This window comes from Aquarana catesbeiana, linkage group LG05 (genome assembly GCF_042186555.1).
Source record: "Aquarana catesbeiana isolate 2022-GZ linkage group LG05, ASM4218655v1, whole genome shotgun sequence".
In the NCBI taxonomy this organism is placed as follows: Eukaryota; Metazoa; Chordata; class Amphibia; order Anura; family Ranidae; genus Aquarana; species Aquarana catesbeiana.
In genome coordinates, this window is record NC_133328.1 from 184,563,494 (window position 1) to 184,591,345 (window position 27,852).

Genomic DNA, 27,852 nt, shown 5'->3' on the forward strand with positions numbered 1-27,852 from the left:
TTTAAAATGAAAGAACCCTTAAAATAATTTTTGGGCTTCTGGGAACCCTGCTAATAATTATTATGTTTACAGCTCACAATAAATTAGTCTGATGGTCATTGGGAAGAATGCACCTTACATTTGTGGTCGTTGGGATGAATTCCCCACTTACAGTTAGCTAAAAAAGTTATTAGTGTCAGTGGTTACTCATCTGAGAGGCAGAAATAGCCTTTTGCCTGAGGAACCCCTTGCAACCTCTGAAGGAACCCTGGTTGACAAACCTTGCTCTAACAGATCACAGTTCAATGAAAATATAAATGAGTGTGTATGGTCTTTACAATTACATTTCACATCTTTACTAAAATTTTGCTCCCTTCTCTAGTTATGCGAAGCTTAGGAATCCCAGCGAGAAGTGTCACTAATTTTAACTCAGCTCATGACACTGAAGAGAATCTGAAAATTGATTATTACCAGAATGAACAAGGAGAAACAATAGATGATATTTCAAGTGATTCTGTATGGTAGGTGGCTTCTTCCCATAGAATATTAACCAAAACAGGTCCTAAATGAGCCTGCGTTTTTTATTACATACAGTGGGGATTTTGTAAGTTTGACCACTTACAAAGAAATGAAGGGTTTGTAATTTTTATCATAGGTGTATATTAAATGATATAGAACAGAATATCAACCAAAAATCCAGAAAAAAACACGTGATTCAAATGTTATAAATTGAGTTGTAGTTCAGTAAGTAAAATAAGTATTTAATCCCTACCAACCAGCAATAATTTTGTCTCCCACACACTGGCTACAGTAATTGCTCATGTGGTATACAGATTAGTCCTGCCAATTTAAGAAGATGCACCTAACGACAACTTATGTGTATAAAAGACACCAGTCCACAGAACCTCTGCCTTTCATTCAAACCCACCAATATGGGCAAGACCAAAGAGCTGTCAAAGGATGTCAGGGACAAGATTGTAGACCTACACAAGGCTGGAATGGGCTACAAGACCATCAGCAAGAAGCTTGGTAAGGAGCCAAATGTTCGAGAGATTATTCGCAAATGGAAGAAATACAAAATAACTATCAATCGCCCTTGGTCTGGAGCTCCATGCAAGATTTCACCTCATGGGGTAAGGATGATCATGAGAAAAGTGAAGGATCAGTCCAGAACTACATGGGAGGAGCTTGTGAATGATCTCAAGGCAGTTGTGACCACACAAACTATTGGTAACACAATACGACAAGACCATCAGCAAGAAGCTTGGTAAGGAGAAAAACGTTCAAGTAATTATTCGCAAATGGAAGAAATAAAAAAATAATCATCAATTGCCCTCGATCTGGAGCTCCGTGCAAGATTTCACCTCATGGGGTAAGGATGATCATGAGAAAAGTGAGGGATCAGACCAGAACTACATGGGAGGAGCTTGTGAATGATCTCAAGGCTGTTGTGACCACACAAACTATTGGTAACACAATACGCTGCTATTATTTGAAATCCCACAGCACCCGCAAGGTCCCCCTCCTCAAGGCCAGTTTGAAGTTTGCCAGTGAACATCTAAATGATTCAGAGAAGGATTGGGAGAAAGTGCTTTGGTCAGATGAGACCAAAATTGAGCTATTTGGCATTAACTGGACTAGCCATGTTTGGAGGAAGAAAATTGTTGACTATGACCCTAAGAACACCATCACTACAGTCAAGCACGGATGTGTAAACATTATGCTTTAGGGCTGTTTCTCTGCTAAAGGTAATGGCCAACTTTGCCTCATTGAGGGGCCAATGAACGGGACCATGTATTGTAAAATCTTGGATGAGAACCTTCTTCCCTCAGCCAGAACACTGAAGATGGGTCATGGATGGGTCTTCCAGCATGACAATGACCCAAAAACATACCGCCAAGGCAACAAAGAAGTGGCTCAAGAAGAAGCACATTAAGCTCATGGAGTGGCCTAGCCAATCTCCAGAAACTGTATGGAGAGAGCTGAAACTGAGAGTTGCCAAGAGACAGCCAAGAAACCTTAAGGATTTAGAGAAGATCTGCAAAGAAGAGTGGACCAAAATCCCACCAGAGTTGTGTGTAAACCTGGTAACCAACTACAAGAAACATCTTACCTCTGTGCTTGCCAACAAGGGTTTTTCTGCCAAGTACTAAGTCATGTTTTGCTTGGGGATTAAATACTTATTTTACTCACTGAACTGCAGCTCAATTTATAACATTTGTATCCTCTGCTTTTTCAGGATATTTGGTTGATAGTCTGTCTCTATCATTTAAGATACACCTATGATAATAATTATAGACCTTTCATTTCTTTGTAAGTGGGCAAACTTGCAAAATCTGCAGGAGATCAAATAATTATTTTGCCCACTATATATATATATATATATATATATATATATAAAATTTATTGTTATTTATTTCAGGTACTTATATATAGCACCATCAATTTACGCAGTGCTTTACATATACATTGTACATTCACATCAGTCCCTACCCTCAAGGAGCTTACAATCTAAGGTCCCTAACTCACATTCATACATACTAGGGACAATTTAGACAGGATCCAATTAACCTACCAGCATCTCTTTGGAGTATATATATATTTTAACTAACTTGTGATGTACTACTGTTTTGATAATGCAAACAATTTTGTAGTAAAAAAAAATAAAACAAAATAAAAAGCACATCCTTATAACTAGCACTGCGTTGGAGCAAAAAACTTCTTCCCAAAAAAGTTCTCCCACTTAAAAAGATGAGAGAGGCCTGTAACTGTCATCATAGGTATACCTCAACCATGAGAGACAAAATGTGGAAACAAATCCAGACAATCACATTGTCTGATTTTTGAAAGAATTTATTTGCAAATTATGGTGGAAAAATAAGTATTTGGTCAATATCAAAAGTTCATCTCAATACTTTGTTATGTATCCTTTGTTGGCAATGACAGAGGTCAAATGTTTTTTGTAAGTCTTTACAAGTTTGTCACACACTGTTGCTGGTATGTTGGCCCATTCCTCCATGCAGATCTCCTCTAGAGCACTGATGTTTTGGGGCTGTCACTGGGCAACACGGACTTTCAACTCCCTCCAAAGGTTTTCTATGGGGCTGAGATCTGGAGACTGGCTAGGCCACTCCAGGACCTTGAAATGTTTCTTACGAAGCCACTCCTTCGTTGCCCAGGCGGTGTGTTTGGGATCATTGTCATGCTGAATGACCCAGCCATGTTTCATCTTCAATGCCCTTGCTGATGTGAGGAGGTTTGCACTCAAAATCTCAGGATATATGGCCCCATTCATTCTTTCATGTACACGGATCAGTCGTCCTGTTCCCTTTGCAGAGAAACAGCCCCAAAGCATGATGTTGCCACCCCCATGCTTCACAGTAGGTATGGTGTTCTTTGGTTGCAACTCAGCATTCTCTCTCCTCCAAACACGACGAGTTGTGTTTCTACCAAACAGTTCTACTTTGGTTTCATCTGACCCTATGATATTCTCCCAATCCTCTTCTGGATCATCCAAATGCTCTCTAGTAAACCTCAGACGAGCCCGGACATGTACTGGCTTAAGCAAGGGGGACACGTCTGGCACTGCAGGATTTGAGTCCCTGGCGGCGTAGTGTGTTACTGATGGTAGCCTTTGTTACGTTGGTCCCAGCTCTCTGCAGGTTATTCACTAGGTCCCCTTTGTGGTTCTGGGATTTTTGCTCACTGTTCTTGTGATCATTTTGACCCCACGGGGTGAGATCTTGCCTGGAGCCCCAGATCAAGGGAGATTATCAGTGATCTTGTATGTCTTCCATTTTCTAATTATTGCTCCCACAGTTGATTTCTTCACACCAAGCTGCTTGCTTATTGCAGATTCAGTCTTCCCAGCCTCGTGCAGGTCTACAATTTTCTTTCTGGTGTCCTTCGACAGCTCTTTGGTCTTCACCATAGTGGAGTTTGGAGTGTGACGGTTTGAGGTTGTGGAAAGGTTCTTTTATACTGATAACAAGTTCAAACAGGTGCCATTAATACAGGTAATGAGTGGAGGACAGAGGAGCCTCTTAAAGAAGAAGATACAGGTCTGTGAGAGCCAGAAATCTTTCTTGTTTGTAGGTGACCAAATACTTATTTTCCACCATAATTTGCAAATAAATTCTTTCAAAAATCAGACAATGTGATTGTCTGGATTTGTTTCCATATTTTGTCTCTCATAGTTGAGGTATACCTTATGATGACAATTACAGGCCTCTCTCATCTTTTTAAGTGGGAGAACTTGCACAATTGGTGGCTGACTAAATACTTTTTTGCCCCACTGTACTTGGTACTGATTTACTTAGGGCTCTTTCACACGGGCATGCTGGGGGGCAGTAAAATAAAGGCGGATGAGCTGTTTTACAGCCCACAGCTGCCCACCCAAATGCTAACATTAGAGCATGCCATAGCCAAGAATCTTTTGCTTCAGGGCCAGTGCATTTTTAACTTGGGCTGAAGGTTATCACAGGAGGCACCATTTGTAAAACTTGCCCATTAAGTTCAATTGGATTGTACTGCAGCCATGAGCCAAATTCTTGGCTTGCGGTTGCAGTGTGAATTTTTTTTATTACTACGAAGACCCCCTTTGGGTTGAAAGAAAGGCACACTTTCAGGAGGCAGCAGGATCACCTCCTGAATGCTTGCCAACCACTACTATACTGCCCTCTGAAAAGCGATCTATTGTGGTAAGCACTGCCGCCAGTGTGGAAGAAGCCTTAGCAGAACTTATAACATCTTTCTAATGATAAGGCCAGTGAGAAAAAGCTGCTCCATGTGGATGATTACAAAAATACAGTTTGTGCCACAAGATAGTCAGAATGGGCCTGATGTTAAAAAAGATCTGGGGGAGATTTTATCCTTCTTACCTTGAAGCTAAATTACTAGCAGATATAAAAGAAACAGTAATTGGAGGCATTTATTCATGTAAAATCATTTAGAGTATTTTAAAATGTATCTAGTACCCCAATGTAACCTAGTGTTTTTCCTGCAATCCAGTGTACATCAGAGCTCAAACTGGGGAAGGTGAGACAGCACTAGGGGCAAATAAAATGTGATGCATGTATATGTGTTGACAAAGACTATGCTGGCAGATATGATGACCTGATCAGTCTGATTCTATTCCTTCCCTGTCCACCTGCATGCTGAGTGCTGGGTGGTGACCAGACTGTATTGCTTCACTGCAGTAGAGAAAAGTCAGGTCACCAACCTGGCTGTGCTGTCTGGCAGGGCTGTGTAAATTTCAAGACAGAAAAACATATACAGTAGACATTTTAGCTGTGTATTTAGTTGTTTGCCTGGAGTTCAAGCCTGGACTCTTCAGTTTTCTTCTTTTCAACTTTTTAGCACAATAAAAGTGAAAGAGAATATTTGTCTGGCAGCAAGGACCCTCTACAGGCATTGCTCATAAAGCCCTATGTTGTAAGGACTTTGCTATGGGGTATGTTTGTGACAAAGGTTTAAATAATTTAACATATACATAGTAAAGGTATGGCGCTTGGTTCTAAATGATGATAAATAATAAAAATAATATTAGTAATTTAATGTAATATAAAAGTATTGTAACTATATAATTACTTAGATTATTTTTTTTGTTTTTATTACAATACTTTTATTACTGTACTGTCACATGTCACTTCTATCAAGTGACATGGACATTCATTGTACTGTTCATTTAAGCACAAGAGAATCCATTTATTTCTTACTGTTGAAATGTGTTCTGTAACCTTCACCTAACACACAGACACTTCTCCTACTAAACGCTCTCTACTCCCCCCTCCCTTTTCAAGGTTTAACTTTTGCAATTGTTCTATTCGCTAGTTTTTAATAATATATTTCTATTTGTTAGCTTTTAATAACATATTGCTATTTGTTACTTTTTAATAACATCTCACACCACCCCTTTCTTATCTATGTATAAAATAACATGTAATAATAAATTTTTCACTGAACGGACATTTTAAACACAGTGATTGAGTCCTGTGAATCTGTTCCTGCAGCTGCAGTATTAACTTTGTTTTAGAGTCCCAATCAGAAATCAGTCATATCAGTCTTGGCGAGTCATAACAGGAGTTTGGCAGAGTCTCCAGAAGGAACCGCGCTTCGATCGGGATCATCGGGAAACGCAGACCTCAAATGCCGGCTAGGTAAGCTGCCCTTAAGCTTGCTATATTTCTGCCTTTTCCTATGTATCCTATCTGTCGGTTCTCAAGGAAACCAGACCACTCTCGGACCTTTCTGGTTGGGTAACGTGTGTGTGTGAATGTGTTTGTGTCCCCCTTCACGGGTTGGACTGTGTGTGGATAGGGAAAATCCTCTGCAGTTCCCTGCGTTGACTCCTTGTGGGCGACCTGGGTCAGAGGCGCATGGTAGGGTCAGATAAAACTCACAGAGAAGAGAAGAGACGAGGAGGGTCTCTTAATGAGTGTTTTGTCTATTGTCATAAACCCCTTCTATCCACGTAGATAAGTGGAGACTATTCTTGTAAATCTGCAGATTTGCTGTACTATTTGTTTTAGAGGCAAGAGGGTATAGGCACAAGTAGAGAAGAGAGAAGACTGGCCAGTCATTATGGGCATTAAATTAATTAAGGGAATGAAGGGAGAGAGGCCTTCAGAAAATGCCCAGCGCAAGATGAGCGCTAGAGAATATATGAACCGAAGGTACGGTTCTGCCTATACTGAGCCCCTAGATAAATGGGTAGAATGGACAAAGGGAACAGCTAAACCTTTAAAATCTGAAGGGACTTTTGATTTAAAAGTATGGCAAACTTTTCTGCACGATTATGGCCCACTACTGTGCAGTGAAGGAACGTGGAGAATAGCTTGCACATGGGAGACAGAAGCTAAAGTAGCGAATCAAACTGGCTTGACGGAGATATTTAATAAAAGTACTGCCCAAATTTACTACGTTTGGCCAGAAGACTCTGTAGAGGAGGACCCCCCACCTTATGTGGCTGCCAGTTTGGCTTTAAGGGGACCACGCACAAAAGCAAAAGAATTAGATTACATGGAACACACAAAAGATGAGCTATGCAATATAGTAGAGAGCAGAGGTTTAACAGCCCCATATCAACCTACAAAGAGGGATTTGGCTCGTATCCTAGAAACAGATGATTGGCATAAATCAAAAGGCACATATGCAAACCTGGATCTCTCTGAACTTAAGGCTTTGGCCAGAGAAAGAGAGATAGAGTCTGAACTTCCAGAGCAAACCATAATTTCCAAATTGTGGCAGCAAGATGAAGAGAGAAGGAAGGGAGATGCCAGCCCTTCTGCCCCTGGCATAGAGAAATCTGTTGCAGTTTATCCTGTCAGAACCCAATTAGTTTTTGAAGGTGATGCTGTTGACAGTAAGTCTCAAATTAAATGGCATGTACCTTTTAGTCCCCAAGATATGAGAGCCATATTAGAAGGATTGGGAGATCCTAGAAAGAATCCAATTGGGTTTGCAAACAAACTTAGTGCTGCACAGGAAGCATATGAGGCTTCTGCTACTGACATTCATCAGCTTCTTATTAAAGCAGTGGGAAGCAACATGTCTGGCTATATACTTAAAGAATGTGGTGTAGACGTCAAAAATCTAGGTAAGATGGTTAGTGGACGGGAGGTTTGTGAGAAATTGAAGGAAAAATTGCCCCAAATATATGGACAAACCAGACATGCTGAATTTATGAATGCTAAGCAAGGGAAAGAGGAAGCAGCAGGGGCTTATTGGAGGCGGTTAAGTGAGATGGCTGAGGAAGCAGGCATTAAAATAGAGGAAGAGAAGGCGGGAGAAACTGCAAGTCCATCTACACAACTGGTGAAACAAAGGTTTCTTGATGGTTTAATACCCCAGTTGAAAGAAAAGTTGTTCACAGCAAGGCCTGAGGCAGGCAATATGTCTATTCGAGACGTCCTGCCTATCCTGTTGTCCATAGAAAACAGGATTAACCAAAAAGACAGCAAACCCAAGGTAATGTACATGGGGAAGCAGAGAGGAAAAGGAAGAGGTAGAGGCAAAGGCAATTTCAGAAATCATGGCAATCGGGGACCAATTATATGCTACAATTGTGATGGGGAAGGACACATAGCCAAATTCTGCCATCTTCCTGACCGTAGACTAGAAAAGAGCTTAGAGGCCCCTCATGCTGATCCCAGTTCTCTGCCAAAAGCAGTGGATCAGGCATAGGAAAATGGCATGCCAGTATCAATCATGTTAAATAGGGGAGACAATGGTCCCGAGGCCAGAGTAAAAGTATTTTTACAAGAACTCCCCTATCCTGGAGGAGAAACAGAATTAACCTGTTTAATTGATACTGGTGCAAGCCGAAGTGTTTTTAATCTAGAGGACTTACCTCCAGGATTATTATCTACAAATGTTATCTCTGGTGTTGGCCTAACCGGGACCTCTACTGATTTGGTTGAGTCCAAGCCACTTAAACTTAGGCTAGGACAGCAAACAGAAATTGTCACTAAAGTGTTAGTTTCAGACACAGTTCCTACCAATCTTTTGGGAGCTGACATTTTGAACCAAATTCTAGCAAACATAGACTACACTCCTACAGGAGTCCAAGTGGTCAGTAGTCTATCAGGAGAAGTTTTAAATTCTGCCTGTGGAGTATTTTTAATCCAAGACTCCACTCTGCCATTTCCACCAGAATTGAAAGTGATTCCCACTGAATTATGGGCCACCAGCAAATATGATGTAGGTCTGCTGGATTGCACCCCAGTCATGATAAAAATTAAACCAGGAGCCCATCTCCCACAGATTAAACAGTACCCACTGAGTATTGCTCAGACTGAGGGGATAAAGGATCAAATCACTCAACTGAAAGCAGCAGGGGTTGTTGTACCAATTAAGTCCCAGGTCAATACACCCCTGTTCCCAATTGCAAAGAAGCCAGACAAGAAGGGTGGGCAGGTGACATATCGCATGGTGCATGATTTGAGAGCCATTAACAATATAATAGAGGCAGATACCCCGATCGTGCCCAACCCCCGCACTTTACTAAGTGGAATACCTGCCTCCAGCACCTGCTTTACAGTGATTGATCTTGCAAATGCTTTCTTTTCGGTGCCCCTGCACCCAGATTGCTGGCACCTTTTTTCATTTACCCATGATGCCCAAAAGTTAGCATGGACAAGATTGCCCCAAGGCTGTGTGAGTAGCCCCTCTGAATATAATACTGCGTTAAAGCAAGTATTGGACCAATGGTCCCCCTCACACCCAAACACAGTTTTGCTTCAGTACATAGACGATTTGCTTATTTGTTCTGATACAAAGGACATTTGTAGCAGAGAAACAGTAAGCCTTCTCCTGTTTCTCTATAACAGTAACAACAAAGTTAGCAAAGATAAGCTACAATACTGCCAAGAGAAAGTGATCTTCCTGGGTCACTGCATTTCACATGGAATCCGTCACCTAACCCCAGATCGAGTTAAAACTCTACAAAACTTTGAAAAGCCAAAAAATGTACGGCAACTACGTGCCTTCCTGGGGTTAGTGGGATATTGTAGGGACTGGATTCCAAATGCATCAGAACTTATGGCTCCTCTATATGAGGCTACCACTAGAAACCCTTTCAAACTCACATGGGATAATGAATTGCAGATGAAGGAGCTTATTAAAATTTTGTCTGAAGCGCCCGCCATTGGACTTCCTGACTATACTAAGACTTTCTCGTTGTTCTGTCATGAAGTCAATGGATTTGCTGCAGGTGTACTCACCCAGCTACATGGAGACAAACAGAGGCCTGTGATGTATGTATCAGCCTCATTAGACCCTGTCATCAAAGGCTCCCCCAGTTGTATGCGAGCCATAGCAGCCTGCATTTTGCTGCTAGACAAAGTAACGGAGCTTGTACTAGATTCTGCTCTGATCCTGTATGTGCCACATGCAGTACAGGAAATCATGAATCAAGTAAATACTAGACATGTGTCTGCCAGTAGATTTGACAAGTACCAGTCTGCTCTTTTTGCTCCATCGAATTTAACAATCAAACGATGTGTTACTTTAAATCCGGCTACTCTTCTTCCTATAATTGATGAGGAAGATGCAACAAATGGTACTGATGTAGAACCTGAGAGTTTTTCTCATGATTGTATGGCTCTTATGGAGGTAGAAAGGGCCTCTGTCACACCAGCAAAAGATGAGCCCTTATCAGATTGTGACACACACTTATTCGTAGATGGTTCCAGATTTTACACTGACGATGGTCAGCCACACACAGGGTTTGCTGTAACCACTACAGACACCATTTTACATCAGGAAGCATTGAAACCCCAGATGTCAGCACAGGAAGCGGAGTTGTATGCTGTAGTCAAAGCATGTCATCTCCTAGAGAATCAAAGGGGAAATGTTTACACTGACAGCAGATATGCATTTGGAATAGCCCACGATTTTGGGCCTATCTGGAAAGCACGACACTTTCTGACTAGTGCAGGGAAGCCAGTGAGACATGCAAAACTCATAGAGCGGCTATTTGAGGCCTTTCAGAAACCAGCAGAAGTTGCCATCTTGAAGGTAAAAGGGCATGCAAGGGGAAGTGACATGACAGCCAGAGGAAATGCCTTAGCGGACCAAGCGGCAAAGGATGCTGCCCTTATGGCATTTGGAGTCACATCCACTGTAGGGGTCGCCCAGGTAGCGGGGGCAGATTCCCCTCATCAAGAGCAGTGGGATGTAGAAACTCTAATTCAGTTGCAGAACCAGGCCCCTGATGAAGAGAAGGATAAGTGGATCAAATGTAATGCTACCCAAAATCAGCAGGGCCTGTGGAGCGCTGACAACAGGTGGTGTCTACCCAGGAGTTTGTACCCAGTTTTAGCACAGCTGGCACATGGCGTCAGTCATCTTGCTAAGGGCGCGATGGTGGCACTTACTGACTGCTATTGGATAGCACCTGGATTTAGTGCATTTGCAGCCAGGTTTTGTGCTTCATGTCTCACTTGTGCTCTGTACAATGCAGGGAGGCCTGTTCATGTTCCCCAAAGGCATTCTCCAAAGCCAGATTTCCCTTTCCAAAGAATTCAAATAGACTACATTCAGATGCCCAGAATAGGCACCTATGAGTTTGCTTTAGTGTGTGTTGACATGTTTTCAGGTTGGCCCGAGAGCTGGCCAGTAGCCAAAGCAAATGCAAAAACAACAGCAAAGAAAATTTTGAATGAAATAGTTTGTAGATATGGAGTTCCTGAAACTATTGAGAGTGACAGAGGAACCCATTTTACTGGGGAAGTAATGAAAGAGGTAATGGAAGCACTTCACATACAGCAAGCTTTCCATACACCTTATCATCCACAAAGTAGTGGTAAAGTTGAGAGACTTAATGGAATTTTGAAAAACAGATGTGCAAAAATTAAAGCAGATACAGGAAAAGGATGGGTGGAAGCTTTGCCATTAGCCCTATATTCTGTAAGAACTACCCCTAAACAACCACATGGGCTGTCCCCCTATGAGATTTTATTTGGAGGGCCACCCAAAACAGGGCTATATTTTCCCCAACAGTTGCAGGCTTCTCACTCTAATCTGTTAGAATATGTTCAGATTTTGCAAAGAACATTGAATAAAATACATGAAGGTGTTTATAAATCTATCCCCGACCCAGATTCTGTTTCAGGTATTCACAGAATCCAACCAGGTGACTGGGTGGTGGTCAAGCGACACGTCAGAAAGCCACTAGAACCAAAATTTGACGGACCACATTTGGTGCTTTTGACAACCGGTTCTGCTGTCAAGTTGGAAGGAAAACCCACCTGGATTCACGCCAGTCACTGCAAGAAAATCCTGAAGTGATGATATCCTTTGAAAAAAAGATGATAATGTTTTTTTTCTTTTTGTTGTTTGTGAGAACTGAGACATGGAAAAATAACCCTTTCATCCAAATGTTAAAATTGTATGCAACCCATAGCAACGCTAGTAACTGCTGGGTGTGTTCTCATTTGCATCCCCAAACAGGAACAATACCCATGATAGCAATGCCTCTCAATTTCACTGATCTAAACAGGACCAGAATAAATGGCTTATACATAGTCTCCACAGCTAATGAGCACAGATCAGTAACTTTGATGGTTTCGAAACAGATAAACACTCCACAGATTTGTTTAAACATTACATGCCCGTTTAACACTAAATGTAGACGGTTGGGCAATTCAGATTGCACTGGAGCAAAAATTACAGTTTATGGAGGAAACTATGGTCAATATTATTATATCCCAGATCCAGAACTAAATAGAACCCTTTATAGTACAAATTGCTCACAGTTTCCAATATGTGAAAATATCGGTTTCCTGAGATTCCATGTTATTGCTTCCAGTTTTTTAGGAGCAGGCATACCGTCCATACGTAGAGGGTTATATTATATATGTGGAAATAAAGCTTATGCCTGGCTTCCTACTAATGTTACAGGTACATGTTATATTGGGAAGTTAGTACCTGCTTTGGCTGTTCGCAAAGATACAGTGCGACCAGATCAAAGTCCAGAATACCCTTTAGTGTTCAAAAGAGAGCTGTTCACTGAAGGTGACATGACATGGTCATGGTTCCCTTCCTGGACAGGATGGGGAATTGAAGCAATGAAAAGACTAAATAATTACACTAGAATTGTAGATGAGATTATTAACCTTACTACCACTGATATAGGTTTATTAAATGAAGAAATGGCTCAGCTTAAAAAAGTAGTATTAGAGCACAGATTAACGCTAAATTATCTCACTGCAGCTCAAGGTGGGATGTGTAAGATATTTCACACTGACTGTTGTATATACATTTCTGATAATGAGGACATTATTAAAGGGCATCTTGCTAAGATAAGAGAACTACAGAATAAGGCCAGAGATATTGCTAAAGATGGATGGAACCCCTTTCAGGGTTTAGGAGGTTTTGGTGATTTTTTATATGGCATAGCAACATGGTTACAGAAACTAGGCGCTTACATTGTGATGTTTCTATTTCTCATGTTTGTTATTTACTTCCTCATCAGGCTATGCCTCTGTGTGACTACCCGCTGTACCAACAAATGTACCACCAGCCCTGATGAACCCATTATTGTGAGAAAGCTAGGAGAGAGCTGAACAGGACGCCGTCTCTCTGCGCCAATGTAACAGGAGTTACCAGCAATCGGCTGAACGTAACGCGGAGAAGAATGGTGTCAAATAAACAAAAGGGGGGAAATGACATGGACATTCATTGTACTGTTCATTTAAGCACAAGAGAATCCATTTATTTCTTACTGTTGAAATGTGTTCTGTAACCTTCACCTAACACACAGACACTTCTCCTACTAAACGCTCTCTACTCCCCCCTCCCTTTTCAAGGTTTAACTTTTGCAATTGTTCTATTCGCTAGTTTTTAATAATATATTTCTATTTGTTAGCTTTTAATAACATATTGCTATTTGTTACTTTTTAATAACATCTCACACCACCCCTTTCTTATCTATGTATAAAATAACATGTAATAATAAATTTTTCACTGAACGGACATTTTAAACACAGTGATTGAGTCCTGTGAATCTGTTCCTGCAGCTGCAGTATTAACTTTGTTTTAGAGTCCCAATCAGAAATCAGTCATATCACAAGCGCCATACTTTTACTATGTATATGTTGTAAGTGAATTTATCCTTCTTAAGGGGGCAACTACGGTTTTTGTTAAGTTTGTCTGATTTTTGAGTAGGCGCCAAACACTGGTTTATTGGTTTATTGTTTTAAATCATTTAAGTTGCTTTATTTATTTCATGGTGTGGACATAACTTTATTCCATATTACTTTAGGAACTTTCACGTGTGGAATGACGTGTGGATGAAAAGACCTGACCTACCTAATGGATATGATGGCTGGCAGGCAATTGATGCCACCCCACAAGAGAAAAGTCAGGGTAAGGTGTAAAATGACAAGCAAGCAATGGTTGTTACAATATTCATGCGTACTGAACTTATATCTATTTTTTGAGTAGCCAAGATGGAAGCAAAAAACTGTTTCTGACTTGTCTCCTGTAGCTAAATCTTCGGTCTTATACAGTTGTACAGGTTCCTCTTCTATACCGAAATTGCTTACTTTGTTTTCACTGCCTTTATTTTATTCATGCATGTGATGGGACTGTGATGATTGTGTAAATTGCCACGCTAAAATATAAGAATGTACAAGGTGACACAAAAAAATGAAATATAACATATAAAATATGAAACAAACACGTGCATATATAGGTGAAAAAAGTCCAGATTAGGTCTTCTACAACACCGCAGTGACACTTTGCAGAAAGGGAGTGTTCAATGCACTTTGACAATCACCACGTGAGCCTTCACCAACCACAAGTAATGGACTCTTACCAGAACATGAGGACTCCACTACAGATTCACATCAACATTAATTTGACAATCCCATCAAGCAGAGATCTGGTTCATATTGTTTGGCTGGAGTTCAGCAGTAAATCTTGTGAATCCTATCAATGGTAACATCAATGGCAACCATAATTGCATGAAATTCCACTTAAATTTAAAATGGAGGAATCAACATAGTGTAAAACTGTCTAACAGGTTTTATTGCACTTCAAAGTATGAATAAAAAACAATGCATGCTTTGTATGCAAAACATTCCAAAGATGCATGATAAAGGTTTCAAACAATGCTTCACAAAAATTACCGATCCAATTAGGCGTGGCAACGTCACGTGCATTACCTTGGTCCAACGTGTTTCATCATATGTGACATCATCAGGGTCATAAATCCCCATGTGATGGGATTGACTTTCAATACTAATCCATGGAGACTTTAGTAGAGAGGGTTAGAAGGTTTTTCCACATTATGTACAGTTTTGTCTAAAGTTCTTTTAAACTATGTAATAATTAAACAATTAAGTCCTGATTTAATCAACTTTCAGGTGTCCCTGTTGTCACACACCCCGAATAAGCCTCCCTCCCATTGTTTGTGTTTTTGTCTTTGCATTGTGGTGGATGAATAGCTCGAAATGGTCATGCTATGGATAATGACAGTTTAAAGATCTGCTAACGGAGAATCTGAGACCACAGACAAAGTTTTTACTGCTGCTGCTAAATTATCTCTCTAAGAAATCAATATTCTGATCACGAATGATATTTTAGAACATCTATTGCTCCAAGACTGACAAGGTCACATAAGCTAACAAGTCAACACTGCAGATAGCAAATGACATTGAGCATATCGTGAACTTAATTTTATATATAAATAGCTTCATAACTATCTGTATATTACAAGAAGGTAGACTTTATTACATTTATTGTTCTCCCTTTCCACTGTCTTTTAACATCTAATAAAATGCATGCTGTATACTTCTATTTGTCTTGCAGGTGTCTTCCAGTGTGGTCCTTGTTCTCTGAAAGCCATTAAAGAGGGAGTTGTGTATCTGCCATTTGATGGCAAGTTTTTGTTTGCTGAAGTAAATGCAGATAAGATTCAATGGCTGGTGACCTGGATAGATGATGAGGAGGAATTCACCAAGATCAAGGAAGAGCCGAGGAGTATTGGCAAATTCATCAGTACTAAGGCGGTTAACAAGAACTTTAAAGAAGACATTACAATACAATACAAGCACAGGGAGGGTAAGAATAAATACTCTTTATTGCTGTAAGTTGTCAGTTGCGTCATTTACTTAGAAGTAAAACAGATTGGAGCAACTTGAAGCTCTGCCGTAATTCTTCATTTCTAAGGTTTATTGAACAATTTCTACACACAGTAAACATGAAATGAGTTTATATTCAGGTACATTCATCTAAGGGAAGTACACAAGTGTAGCACTTACCCTCAAAGGAGCTGCTGGTTTAGATTGGGCTTACCGTTACCTCGTGTCCGTCACAGGGGAGTCCCATAAAAAAGAACAACATTCAATAATGTCTGCACCAAACATTACCTTTCTTTATGTTTGCAATTCTTTTATTCTTAAATGTTAGGTAGAGGGATGGAGGGTTAGGGGGGATTCAGGTACCTTGCATTGCGGATCAGAGTATTTCTTCTATCCAGAGGACAATCAGGTTCCTCAACTGGATATAGCATTTACGGGATAGGTCCCTCTCACTGACCTAGCAGCCAGTGCAATGCTCGGACACAGTCTCTGTCACAGACTTGAAGGAAAAAAAAGAATAATCATTGCGGTCGTTACACAAGTCCTCTGCCACAGAACGGTGTAACCAAACTTTTTCTAGAGTCTAAAGCTTAACTGCACAGTACCAGTTTCTTTCAGCCGACCTGGTGATACTGTCAGATAGATGATCTAGGTTGCATCCTTCGATTGAGTTTCCAGGCTCCTCCTGAGATACCAGCATGCTTTGCTCGGTCACCTTCAGAGAAGTTCTCCCCTGGTCTCCTCAAACCGAATGGCCTCTCCCCGCAGGCAAGACAGCACAGGACCACCCTTTGGATCAGCAGGCCCCAGAGCTCCTGGGCCTATTTCTGTAGTAGCAATGCCTCAGGCCAGCCGCCCCGAGGCAGCGGAGCTGCCCCGGCCCCCTTTGGCCAGGAGGGCCTTCAGGTCAGGGACCACAATGCAAAGAAAAAGGACCCCAAAACATGGTGCCTGTACCTTAAATACCCTTACCCAGAATGCATAGCGAGTTAACCACTCCCACCGGGCTGTTTCTGAGTAAAAGAGTACCCAATGCATCCAGCCTGTTGCATTTCCAACACTTACCGGTGGCCACAGCAGCACCCATGGTCAAGTGGAAACTGACACAACCCAGCTGAACTGATACAGAAACCAGTAAATTTACCATAATTAGTCTGAGCTAAACTACAGCTTCACACAACCTTAAATTTACACAAATAGCACCTGCCCATCAGGAGCAGGGCGCAACACAAGTTTACAATAACAATAATAGTACTTACTCATAGCTCCCAATTGTTAATAATTTGGATGTACTGTCTCTCTTCTGGAACCAAATGCAACTGTCACTTTTTCCTCTTCCATCATTCTTCTTTGATTTATAGAGCTTTATAAATATGTATTATTTAACTACCATCACATTATACTGCAGTAGCCTTTCATTTAGTTCACCTTTTTGATAAATGTGTCCCATTGGGGAACTTCCCCTATATTCCTGTCCCAGACAAACAGAAAGTAAGAGGAAACTTCTCCAAAGTGAGGGCAGCTCTCAGGTAGTTGTCAACATAAAAGGTGTCCCCATTAGAAGATTTCTTTGCATGTACTGTTCCAGAGACTTTATGTCAAAGTGAAAACTGTCTTCAGAACAAATAGAGAGGCTGAATCTCCTCAGTGGGGACACAGACAGCAATAAAAACCTGAGAGAGATTTTAACTGGCCTTTACTTTATCCAAAACTAAAAGATACACTTTAAATTTCCATGATCCGTATAACTAGGGGCATAGCAAGGGTATACCCTTTGCCCAAAGGGTGATACATTCATTGTAGAAAATAGTATCCTATTTATGTTCAGCATTTTTATAGTACAGCAAATAACTCGTATGCCCAATCTGATCCAGATCAAGTGCAGGTGTTCCAACCAACCTAAGTTTTCAATATATACCTGTAGTGCTTTCTGGTGGCCTCTTTAAGCCGCCGGGCAGAGCGTCGTTCCTTCACATGATGACATCTAAATAAAGCAGAAATTTGAGCATCCACTGGTATGTAGTCTTCCTTTTGGATACAAGCTTTGGTTATAAACAAGCCTGTTTGTGGGTCTGCTTTGAGGCTAGAGTGTGGACTGACCTAGAGCAGCATTTGCTTTTTTGTGTGGTGATATTATACATTTGCTGAATAATATATGGATGTAAACTGTTCTAAGACCATTCTCTTATAGGATATGTTGGGTCTTTTCCTCTATGTTGGAAGACTTAATGGGCAGAATCATTTCTATTTAAAGTTTGTAGGGTTAGGGCCTGGGCTGACATATACTTTGAGGTTACCATAAATATTAGTTGCCTGTTCAATCATTATGATGCTAGCTTTGACAATTTTGTGAAATTTTCTAGCAATTTTCTTAATGTTCTCATGTACTAATTCATTAAAATGTATGTAAACCCTAAATCTATTTTTTCAGTATGTTTGGCATCATGTTTCACTGCATACAATTGTAAAAAGAATTTTTTTTTTTTTTGTGAATTTGTTAAAACGTGCTGAGTCAGCTGATTGACCTGATATTCAGCTCACTGGCTTGCTGATGGACTTGGCAGACTGACAACATTTCTGCTAATTGTAAGGCAGAGGCTTAGTGTTGTCGGTCTGAAACAAGAAGTGCTGTTACTGGCAGGTTCTCCAGATAAGAAACTTTGCAACAGATTCACAAAAATTATTTGCTTAAGATAATTGTATACAGTGAAGTACTAAAAAAATAGAAGTGTTCTGTAAAGGAATGTAACCAAGTTTTTTTCTTGCCAGGGATGCTTACTTGGTCCCCATTTGCCACCATTTCAGACACCCACTAATCTAGCTTATTAGATAGGTTTGGCATTATGTTAAGGAGCAGCTCTATTACCCTATCAAAGCATTATATCATGTAAGCGTGGTACACATCATTGTCTCCAATTGTATCTTCTTTGTTGTTCAGGTTCTGAAGAAGAGAGGGCAGCATTCGGAACTGCCTGTTCTCACCTAAAGTCAGACATCTGCATGGTGTTTGCTGCCCCTCCACCTCCTCCTCCGGCTGGCATTAAGTTACAGATCACAGGAGACAAGGAATTACTGCCCGGGAACACTTTGTGTCTGAATATTGTGGTTGAAAATGAATCAGATGAGACAAAGACAGTCACTGTCACCGCTGGAAGTCAATTTCAAACCTATACAGGCAAAGTCATTGCCTCCTTGGCAACTATCAACCAGACTGTGGAAGTGGCAGGGAAGCAAGGTACTGTAAATATGTAACTTAACCCTCTAGCAGAAGTATTCTTGACATTATCTGCTATGATATATTTTATCAGGGTTGGATGTGGCTTTAGGCACAATAGGCAGATGTCTAAGGGATCCAGGTTCTCAAGGATGAGAGCTCTCAGCACCCCAATTTCCTGCTACCCTTCCATCTTTTACTACTACGTGTTTTTTTTATGTGTTTTATGATGTTGTATGTGATCTTTGAGAGAGTGTCAAACTATTCTCACTTAATAAGCCCTTATTAGACATCTCTGTATATAAATTAGAGTGACCAATACCAGTGGTACCTCATAGCTAGGAATGATGACCAAACAAGCTCTTCTTTAGTAAAGCAAGTAAACATGCTTGCCTCAAGAATAGGAGCTTCTGCTACGCTCTGTTATTAGATAACCTGTAGTGCTCTGGAGCTTTTTTGTCACATTTTCAATATTTTCTTTGTAAAACTAAGTATGTTTATATCGTAAAAATGTATTAAATATCAGTATAAAACATATGCAAATATATTTAGTTTGCTATCAGCAGGCCCATCAGAAATGCCAGCTGAGCTGTGTCCATCCTTCAGCCCACCATTATACATGGTGCCCATTGACTAGCATGATGCTTTTTTTTCAAACCACATCACAATATACGTAATACACATGTATTCCTTATATCAGTAGAGTATGCTTATTGTGTATTGTATGCTGAGTTACTATATATGCATTTAACATTCCTGTTTGCAAGTTTCTGTTTGTTCACTATATTTTTCTTTTGTACTTGCTTTACCCGAAACAATGTTTGTAGCTGGATCAGTCCCATTTAATGTAGCTGCCGACCTGTACATGAAGTCTGTGATATTAGTGGAGGATGAGCTTATGATGAGAGTCAATGTCATGGTAGAAACAAAAGACAAAAATGAGAAAATCAATGAGTGTCTGATGATTCCATTTACTTATCCACCACTCAAAGTAGAGGTGAGTTTTTCAAATCATGGAGATCTACATGGGTGTTCGACTTTGTAAACATATAATATACAGTATCTTAATCACATCCTGGGCATACACCATGCACCCCAAGTCACTTATATTTACCTTGAATTCCAGGTAGATAAAAACACCAATGGATATAGTTATTTATCTATTAAAAGGAATTAAGTGCCATATTAAATGCAGTTAGTGTAAATAATTACATTTAAGAACAGCTCAGTTTTTTTTTTTTTAGTCCTCAATACAGCAGCCCGCAGACTGGAAAAGGAAGCAGCAGCACTGTGGGTCAGTCAGGTGTCTTGCATGTACATGTGCTAACAAGGAACATCCTGATAGGAGAAAACAAAAAAGATGACATCATCAGTCTGCTGCTGCTCCTTCAGTGTCAAATAACAGGCTAAAGGCATAGAGGCAACCTGTGTTCCTTAACTGCAGTGGAGAAAATTCATTGCATTCTCTACCACAATTATATTATTATTATTATAATACAGGATTTATATAGTGCCAAAACAGTTTACGCAGCGCTTTAACATTAAAACATAAGGCAGACTAGGGAAATTTGGAAGTATCGCCTAGCACATTACAACATAATATCAGCTGTCAAGGCTGGAATTCATATTGGTCACATAAGTATAAGGGGCTGTAGTATTTTACAGCATCTCCTGTAAAGAATGATCTCACGTTTTGTCATGGTAATTTGTATTTTATTTTGTGTATTTATCAGTTTATCAAAGTAGAAGTTTAATCTTTTTTGCCCAACTCTCTCCCTCAATAATTGTGAAAATTCGTTTTTTAAATAAAACCTTGCAGTTTTCATTATATACTTTATTTTAGACCCAGTGATATCCTCACATAGCTTCCTGTAAACATCTTGTAAACCTACCTCAGTACTCCTTTCAAAAGTCCTCAACAAGCAGTGGGCTGACTCTTGGGAGGAGTTATGCATATATCAAAATACCTTCATGGGGCCTTTCCTAGGTAAACTGTATTTACAGCCTACAGCACCTGGTATTTCCAGGCGGTCTCCCGTTCAAGTACTAACAAAGCCCGACCCTGCTTAGCCTACTCCAAGATCAGAAGATCTGGCATGTTCAGGATGATGTGGCCATAGGCTAGCTTACAGCACCTGGTATTCCCAGGCGGTCTCCCATCCAAGTACTAACCAGGCCCAGCCCTGCTTAGCCTCCAAGATCAGAAGATCTGGCATGTTCAGGATGATGTGGCCATAGGCTAGCCTACAGCACCTGGTATTCCCAGGCGGTCTCCCATCCAAGTACTAACAAAGCCCGACCCTGCTTAGCCTACTCCAAGATCAGAAGATCTGGCATGTTCAGGATGATGTGGCCATAGGCTAGCCTACAGCACCTAGTATTCCCAGGCGGTCTCCCATCCAAGTACTAACAAGGCCCTGCTTAGCCTCCAAGATCAGCCATGTTAAGGGTGATGTGGCCATAGGCCTATCTAATCTCAGATTCTAAGTAGGGTCTGGCCTGGTTAGTACTTGGATGGGGGACTGCCTGGGAATACCAGGTGTTGTACACTGTATTTACATGCAGCCTACCCTAGGTAATAGGTGTAATGAAAGGGGTGGGCCTAGGATGTTTTGTCTTGGAAGGAATGTCCTCCAGTGTATAGAAAGGGGTGGTCCAGGGACATTTTGGCTCGGGAGGAATGTCCTCCAGTGAGGAAATGAGGTAGGCAGACTCCCTTTGACTTACTGCAGCTACTAATGCACACTGTAAGAAGCTTGTGGTGTGCAATAAAATCAGAGAAAGCTATTTCAATACAGGATAGGAGCCTGTACAACTGTGCAAGACTGTAGGCAAGGCTGGAGTTCAGTGTAGGAGCATATAGAGACAGGACATGTTTTAGGCATTCTGCTATCTCTAACAGTAATTGGATAGAGCAGCTTTACCATTTAGATCAATGTTTGTGTAAATGATATTGGCTGTTAGAAGCAGTTTACAATTGATCAGTACAAAACAAAAAGTTAGTGAATTAATATTGTCAACATTGTTTTCTACAGATGCCAGAAACTGCCAAGATAGATGAAGATTTCACCTGTACTTTTACATTTAAGAATACCCTGAGCATTCCCCTAGAGAAATGTGAGCTGAATGTGGAAGGACTTGGCATCTTCAAACTCGAGAAATTTGAACACGGGTATGTAAATACCAAATGGGGTTCAGTATTGTACATAGAAAAAGAGCCACCTAAACCTTTTATCACCTACCAGCTAGAGTGGTGTTTCTGGGGTCTGCATTCCACTGCTGGTGCATGGACATGTACCAAGTGGTCCCCACCCTTCTTCCTGCTTTAGGATGTGCTATCATTATTGGTAGATGGGAAGAACATTTACTGCTTCTCTTTTTACTGACACAGCCCCATTGACACTTGGGCGTAGCGGAAATGTGGGCAGAAACATGCGTTTCTGCAAACACATGAAAAACATACTAAAACGCGCAATGCACATGCAGTGCCATTATCTTTTATTGTCACCCCAAATGCGGGTAGCAGCAACTCATTTTGCCATGTGTTTTTTTACGCAAAAAATGCACAAAAACATACAACACAAAGCACACTTGGCTCGTGTCCAAAATTTGGAAGGGCCCTGTGCACACCTGGGTGTAGCAGAAACAAGCATTTCTGCAAATGCATGACACGCTTACGGTGCCGTTGTTTCTTAATGGCATCCCAATCGTGCATTTTTCTGAGCATTTTTCGTGTGACAAAAATGTGCAAAAATGTGTGTGGCTCATGTCCAAAATTTGGCACATGAGCTTCTTTAGTTTGTTTTTGGAGCAGAGGGAGGTCAATTCAAATGAATGGTGGCGCTCCAAAAACACACTATAAAAACATATTAAAAAGTGGTAAAAACATGTGAGCGTGACCTACACGAGCTTCTTTAGTGCATTTTTGGAGCAGAGGGAGGCCCACTCACATGATTTATTGAATTCATTATTAATTATTATTAATTAACAGAGCCCCACTCTGTTGATACTTGAGTGGCGCTACTCAAGTGCGTCATGTTTTTGGGGCTTTTTTGAACTGCGTTTTTGGAGCAGCATCATTCAATTAATCATGTGAGTGGGCCTCCCTCTGCTCCAAAAATGCACTAATGAAGCTCGTGTAGGTCCCGTTCACATGTTTTTACCACTTTTTAATGTGTTTTTATAGTGTGTTTTTGGAGCGCCACCATTCATTTGAATTGACCTCCCTCTGCTCCAAAAACAACCTAAAGAAGCTCATGTGCCAATTTTTGGACATGAGCCACACACGTTTTTGCACATTTTTGTCACACGAAAAATGCTCAGAAAAATGCGCGATTGCATTTGATTGTATGATGCTAATATAATATTCTAATATACTAATTATGATGCAAACACTACTGCTGAAACCAGAAAGAATACAAGAACTGTCTACTGAAGTCTATGACATTCCACACCCTCCACCAAAGTGTTCTTCTAACTGAAGATGTCATTATAAAATGTTGTGTATTTAAATGTATATTTTCTGTCTGTACACAGAGACATCAGACCAGGAGGAATCTTCCGGTGTAAGATCATCTGTGCTCCAAAGAAAGCTGGAGAAAAGAAAATTGTGGCTGAATTCATTTCCAAGCAGATCAAGGGACTTTCTGCTGAAAGGATGATCACCATTACCAAGTAGAATCTGGATGACAAGATGATTTTAAGTCAAGGGCAAAGCTTAAAAAGCTAATATGCCTATTCATAAAGATTTGTCGTCATCTACTACAAATATCCCTTTTTCACTCTGATTTTCCACTACAATTTTCCCCAATTTATTAAAGTTATGTATTAAGCCAGTTTTAGGATTTTGTAAATGATCAATTAAATTTTCCCCACAAAATGGTAAACAACATATAAATAAATTTGCTGAGTGTTTTTTTTTTTAACATGGCAAAGGTTGTCAATATTGCCCAGCGCAGATTTAGAGAAACGTGAAGTGCCCTAAAATGATTGTAAAAATATACGTTTGGATCTTTTTAAACAGGTAATTTAGCCTTTCATGGAATAAGCTTGTCCTCACTGAAAAAAATAATCTTATATGTATGAACAGAAAGCACAATAAAGCCCTACTTATCAAAAACCCTTAGTGTATCTATTAATATCTATTAGTCATTGATTGTCAGTCTTTTTTTTTTTTTTTTGTATGAAACCTTCATGCCTAATGTAGCTGATACCTGGAAATGAACACAGCACATGTTTATTTTCAGAAAATACAGTTTCCAAATGATCTTTGTGGTTACTAAAAAATTGTCTACTAGTTGCCCTAGATGCTACATTAAGGATCAGGAAATACTTTGTTCCCTATTATATGATACAAAGGAAAAGAAACACAGTGTCTCTAAGTGCAGTATGGGTAAACCATTTAATGATAAGGCAAAAGTAAAACTACTCACAAAAGGAGCATGAATACAAGTAATGTAGTAGTAATCCTGCAGCAAAATCCAGGTGTGGTTTTCTCCTGAAATTCTATGTCTCTAGAGTGCAGCTGACAGCTCATGCAGGTGGAATCCAGCATTCGCAGCCTCTGGAAACAGCAGGGAACACAGGGTAGATCAGAGATTATGTCACTTCTGGGTGCAGGGTGAGAGGAGGCGGCTTTGCGTTTTTGTCTGTCCCTATTATATGATACCCAAGAATAGCGCTACCCCCCCTGTAATTTAACTGGTTCTTCTTCAGAGTTTGGAAAAAAATAATTGCACTAGTAATACACGTTAATAATAATGCAGCCAAATAATGATTATAAGGAGAGAAAGGAACTCCAATAGTGTGATACCATTCTAACAATTTATCGAAAAATTTGCAAAAGCTACTTACAAGGATAAAAACATCAATCTCACATGTAAAAAGCAAATTTGCCAGCAAACTTTCAGATACGAACACCCGCACTTCCGGGTCACATGGGTCGCGATGACGTCAGCGCGTAGCTCCGCCCGACATGTTTCGTCACACACGACGTCTTCCTGGGGCATAGGCGACGCACTGAGCCATCGCGTTAAATAGAGTAACCAGGCCTCATTTTAACACAGTGGCCATGACAGATAGAAGTCTCCTTCCCATCCATAACATATACAACTACAATGTAATTGTAAATAGCAGTGTTGATGCCCAATTTTATGCCCAATTATGAATAAGGGGATTGTACTAGTAGACATCAACACAAAATGTAAAGTATAGATAGAATTATGTTAAAAAACTTTAATACAGTTATAGTTGATCATATTGAAAAATAATAATATTGAGGGGACCTCTAGTGGTCAAAAAATAAAATGTTGATATAAATTCACATATATTATAAAAAGATCCACATAAATTAAATAAATTCTAAAAAAAAAGGGAAGATTAAGAAAAAAATGTATAATGATACAAATGGATGGGAAAGTGACTTCTAAACATCCAGTAACACTATATACATATATATAAATGTATCCAATCTTTCAAAAATTATATTGATAAATTCATAAATAAAAATTATTCCAACACTGTACCTAAAAAATTCAATAATCAACACCCAATAACAACATGCATTGTTAATAAAAGCGTTAACCTCAATATCTGCATTTAAACCAAAAGGTCTGAGACAATGGACCTTGTAGATCCAATTCATCTCTAGTTTTGAAACTTCACATCTCCTTGCTCCTTCCCTCCAATGCATTTTTAGCTTATCAATCCCCACAAAAGAGGTACCAACCGGGTTTTTATTGTGAACCTCCAGATAGTGTCTGGATACTGGATGACCCTTAAAGCCCCTCTTAATGCTGCTAATATGTTCAGCAAGTCTAACATATAAGGGGCGTATTATACATCCTACATACTGTAACCCTTTGATGTACTATGAGATGTAAACTGGGTGGTCTTTTTATTACTGATACTATTAATACAGCACACTGGGCATCCTTTGCACTTATAGATTCCAACCATATTTTGAAAAAACATCAACTTAGTGTTTAAAGGATCACACACATTGGGAGCTACTATATCTCTAAGTGATGATACTCCTCTGAACATCACTTGTGGTTGTTCAGGAAGAGTATCACCCAAAATGTTGTAATTTTTTAGAACATGCCAATGTCTGCGGACCGATTCCTTCATCTTATAATGTTGATATAAATACGCTGTAATAAAAGGTAGGTAGAGTTTATTATCTTTCTCCCTAACTTTTGGTTCTTCTACCAAGAGGGATTCTCTATCCATTTCTTGTGTAGTTAATCCTGCCTGATTCAAGCTATCGATTGAATAGCCTTTATCAATAAATCTTTTGGTCAGGACTTCTGCCTGTATCCTAAAATCACTAGTTTTACTGCAATTGCGTCATAAACGCATATATTGACTCTTAGGAACAGAGTCCAACCAGGATTTATGGTGGTCCGAGGGATAAAAGAATTCCTATAGGTTACTTTAAAATGGGTAGAAGTCAGAAGTTGATCTCCTTCTATCCAAATTTTTAAATCCAAGAAATTGATACTATGTTGATCAGCCTCATATGAATTATATCCCTCTGTCATTGGTATTCAGGGATTCCATAAAGGTTCCCAATGATTCATGGGAGCCATTCCATAGGAGGAGAACGTCTTTGATGTACTTAGCCCACAAGACAAACTCTGGTCTATGTTGGGCATAGAAGACATCCTCCTCCTATTTGGCCATAAAAAGATTGGCTAGGCTTGGGGCAAACTTAGCTTCATTGCCATGCCTCTATTTTATAAAGAAAATTGATTTTAAACCAAAAATAATTATGCGTCGTAGCAAGTTTCAAAAGTTCCATAATAAATGATTTCTGTTGAACTGACAACATAAGATCTCAATCCAAAAAATGTTCCACTGACATCATCCCCCAATGGTGTGGAGTAATGGTATAAAGGGACGTGACGTCCACTGTGACCAACCAAAAACCTCCTTTAAACGTACAATTCTTAAGTATATTAATAATGTGTCTACTATCCTTGACATATGAAGGGCATAATTTTACCAATGGTTGGAAATAATTGTTGATATAGTTACCCACTCGATGTTAGGGAATCTATTCCACTAACAATCGGGCGACCAGGTGGATGAACTGGGTTTTTATGAATTTTAGGAAGGTAGTAGTTAACTGAGTGCGAGGAGGCGGGGGGGGGGGGGGGGAGCTTTTTCTTTCTTATTTAATATCCCTGAAACAAAACCCCTATCAATTATTTTTTCCAATAACACTTTATATTTATGTACGGAGAGGTGAGTAAGTATCTTGATCACCTACTATCCTATCAAGTTCAATCAAATAATCACATTTGTCCAAGACCACATCCCCCCCCCCCTTGTCAGCTGGTCGAATGACCAGTTCCATCCATTGACATAATTGGTCCAGACCTTCTTGTAGATCCTTAGCCAATGTCATGGAACGTCCCACACTCCGCTTGAGTGCTTCCGTCATATACCACTTCCTCCCAGTCTGTATACAGATATCCCAACCTCTCTGAGCACAAAACAAGGCGACACTTGCTTGTTGCTACCAAGAACTGTTTATTTAGACTCAAAATTACAAGACTTTATATGCCGTTGGAACCTCCTCTAACAATAGAACTGTAACCTAATTAAAATAATTGACATGAGCTAATTAACTAATCCTTTATACAGCCTAGGTGACTGAGACATGACCTATTGCCCAGACTGAGTTAATTATCACAGAGGTACTAGAGGGGGAGGGCATCAAAGACCTCACCCATTACTCTCTTTTTCTTTTTGGTCTTTGATGCCCTCCCCCTCTAGTTCCTCTCTTTCTTCTATTGGACGTGGTTGTCCTTGTCCTGGGAATACCCAATGTTTGGGATGACCTTGATTCCCCTGTTGCTGGTACGGGAAGTTCCCCCACCCCTATGTTGCTGTGGGGGAGGGTACCAACCTGGTTTATCTCCACAGCCTCCTCTTTGCGGAGTATGATAATTGCCTGGATGATGATCATTGACATTATCCCTATGAGGAAGAATCCTATCTTGCAACGGATAGAATCTATTCTGAGTGGGGACCGTGTAGTTGCAATATTGATCCTCATAGTGCATC

At 40.1% G+C, this 27,852-nt stretch overlaps 1 protein-coding gene and 1 pseudogene across 2 annotated transcripts in view; one reads left to right on the forward strand and one right to left on the reverse strand.

Moving 5' to 3' along the window:
- Positions 1–23,899, forward strand: part of TGM4 (transglutaminase 4) — a 60,089-nt gene extending 36,190 nt beyond the window's left edge. For both annotated transcript variants that reach the window (XM_073630419.1, XM_073630421.1), the window contains exons 8-14: positions 362–500; positions 13,745–13,848; positions 15,295–15,546; positions 18,505–18,801; positions 19,608–19,777; positions 21,816–21,952; positions 23,317–23,899. In XM_073630419.1, coding sequence (XP_073486520.1) covers positions 362–500; positions 13,745–13,848; positions 15,295–15,546; positions 18,505–18,801; positions 19,608–19,777; positions 21,816–21,952; positions 23,317–23,458 — 1,241 coding nt within the window. In that variant the 3' untranslated portion in view covers positions 23,459–23,899. The remainder of the gene's footprint in view (positions 1–361; positions 501–13,744; positions 13,849–15,294; positions 15,547–18,504; positions 18,802–19,607; positions 19,778–21,815; positions 21,953–23,316) is intronic.
- Positions 20,904–21,020, reverse strand: LOC141146356 (5S ribosomal RNA; annotated as a pseudogene).
- Positions 23,900–27,852: the final 3,953 nt, after the last annotated feature.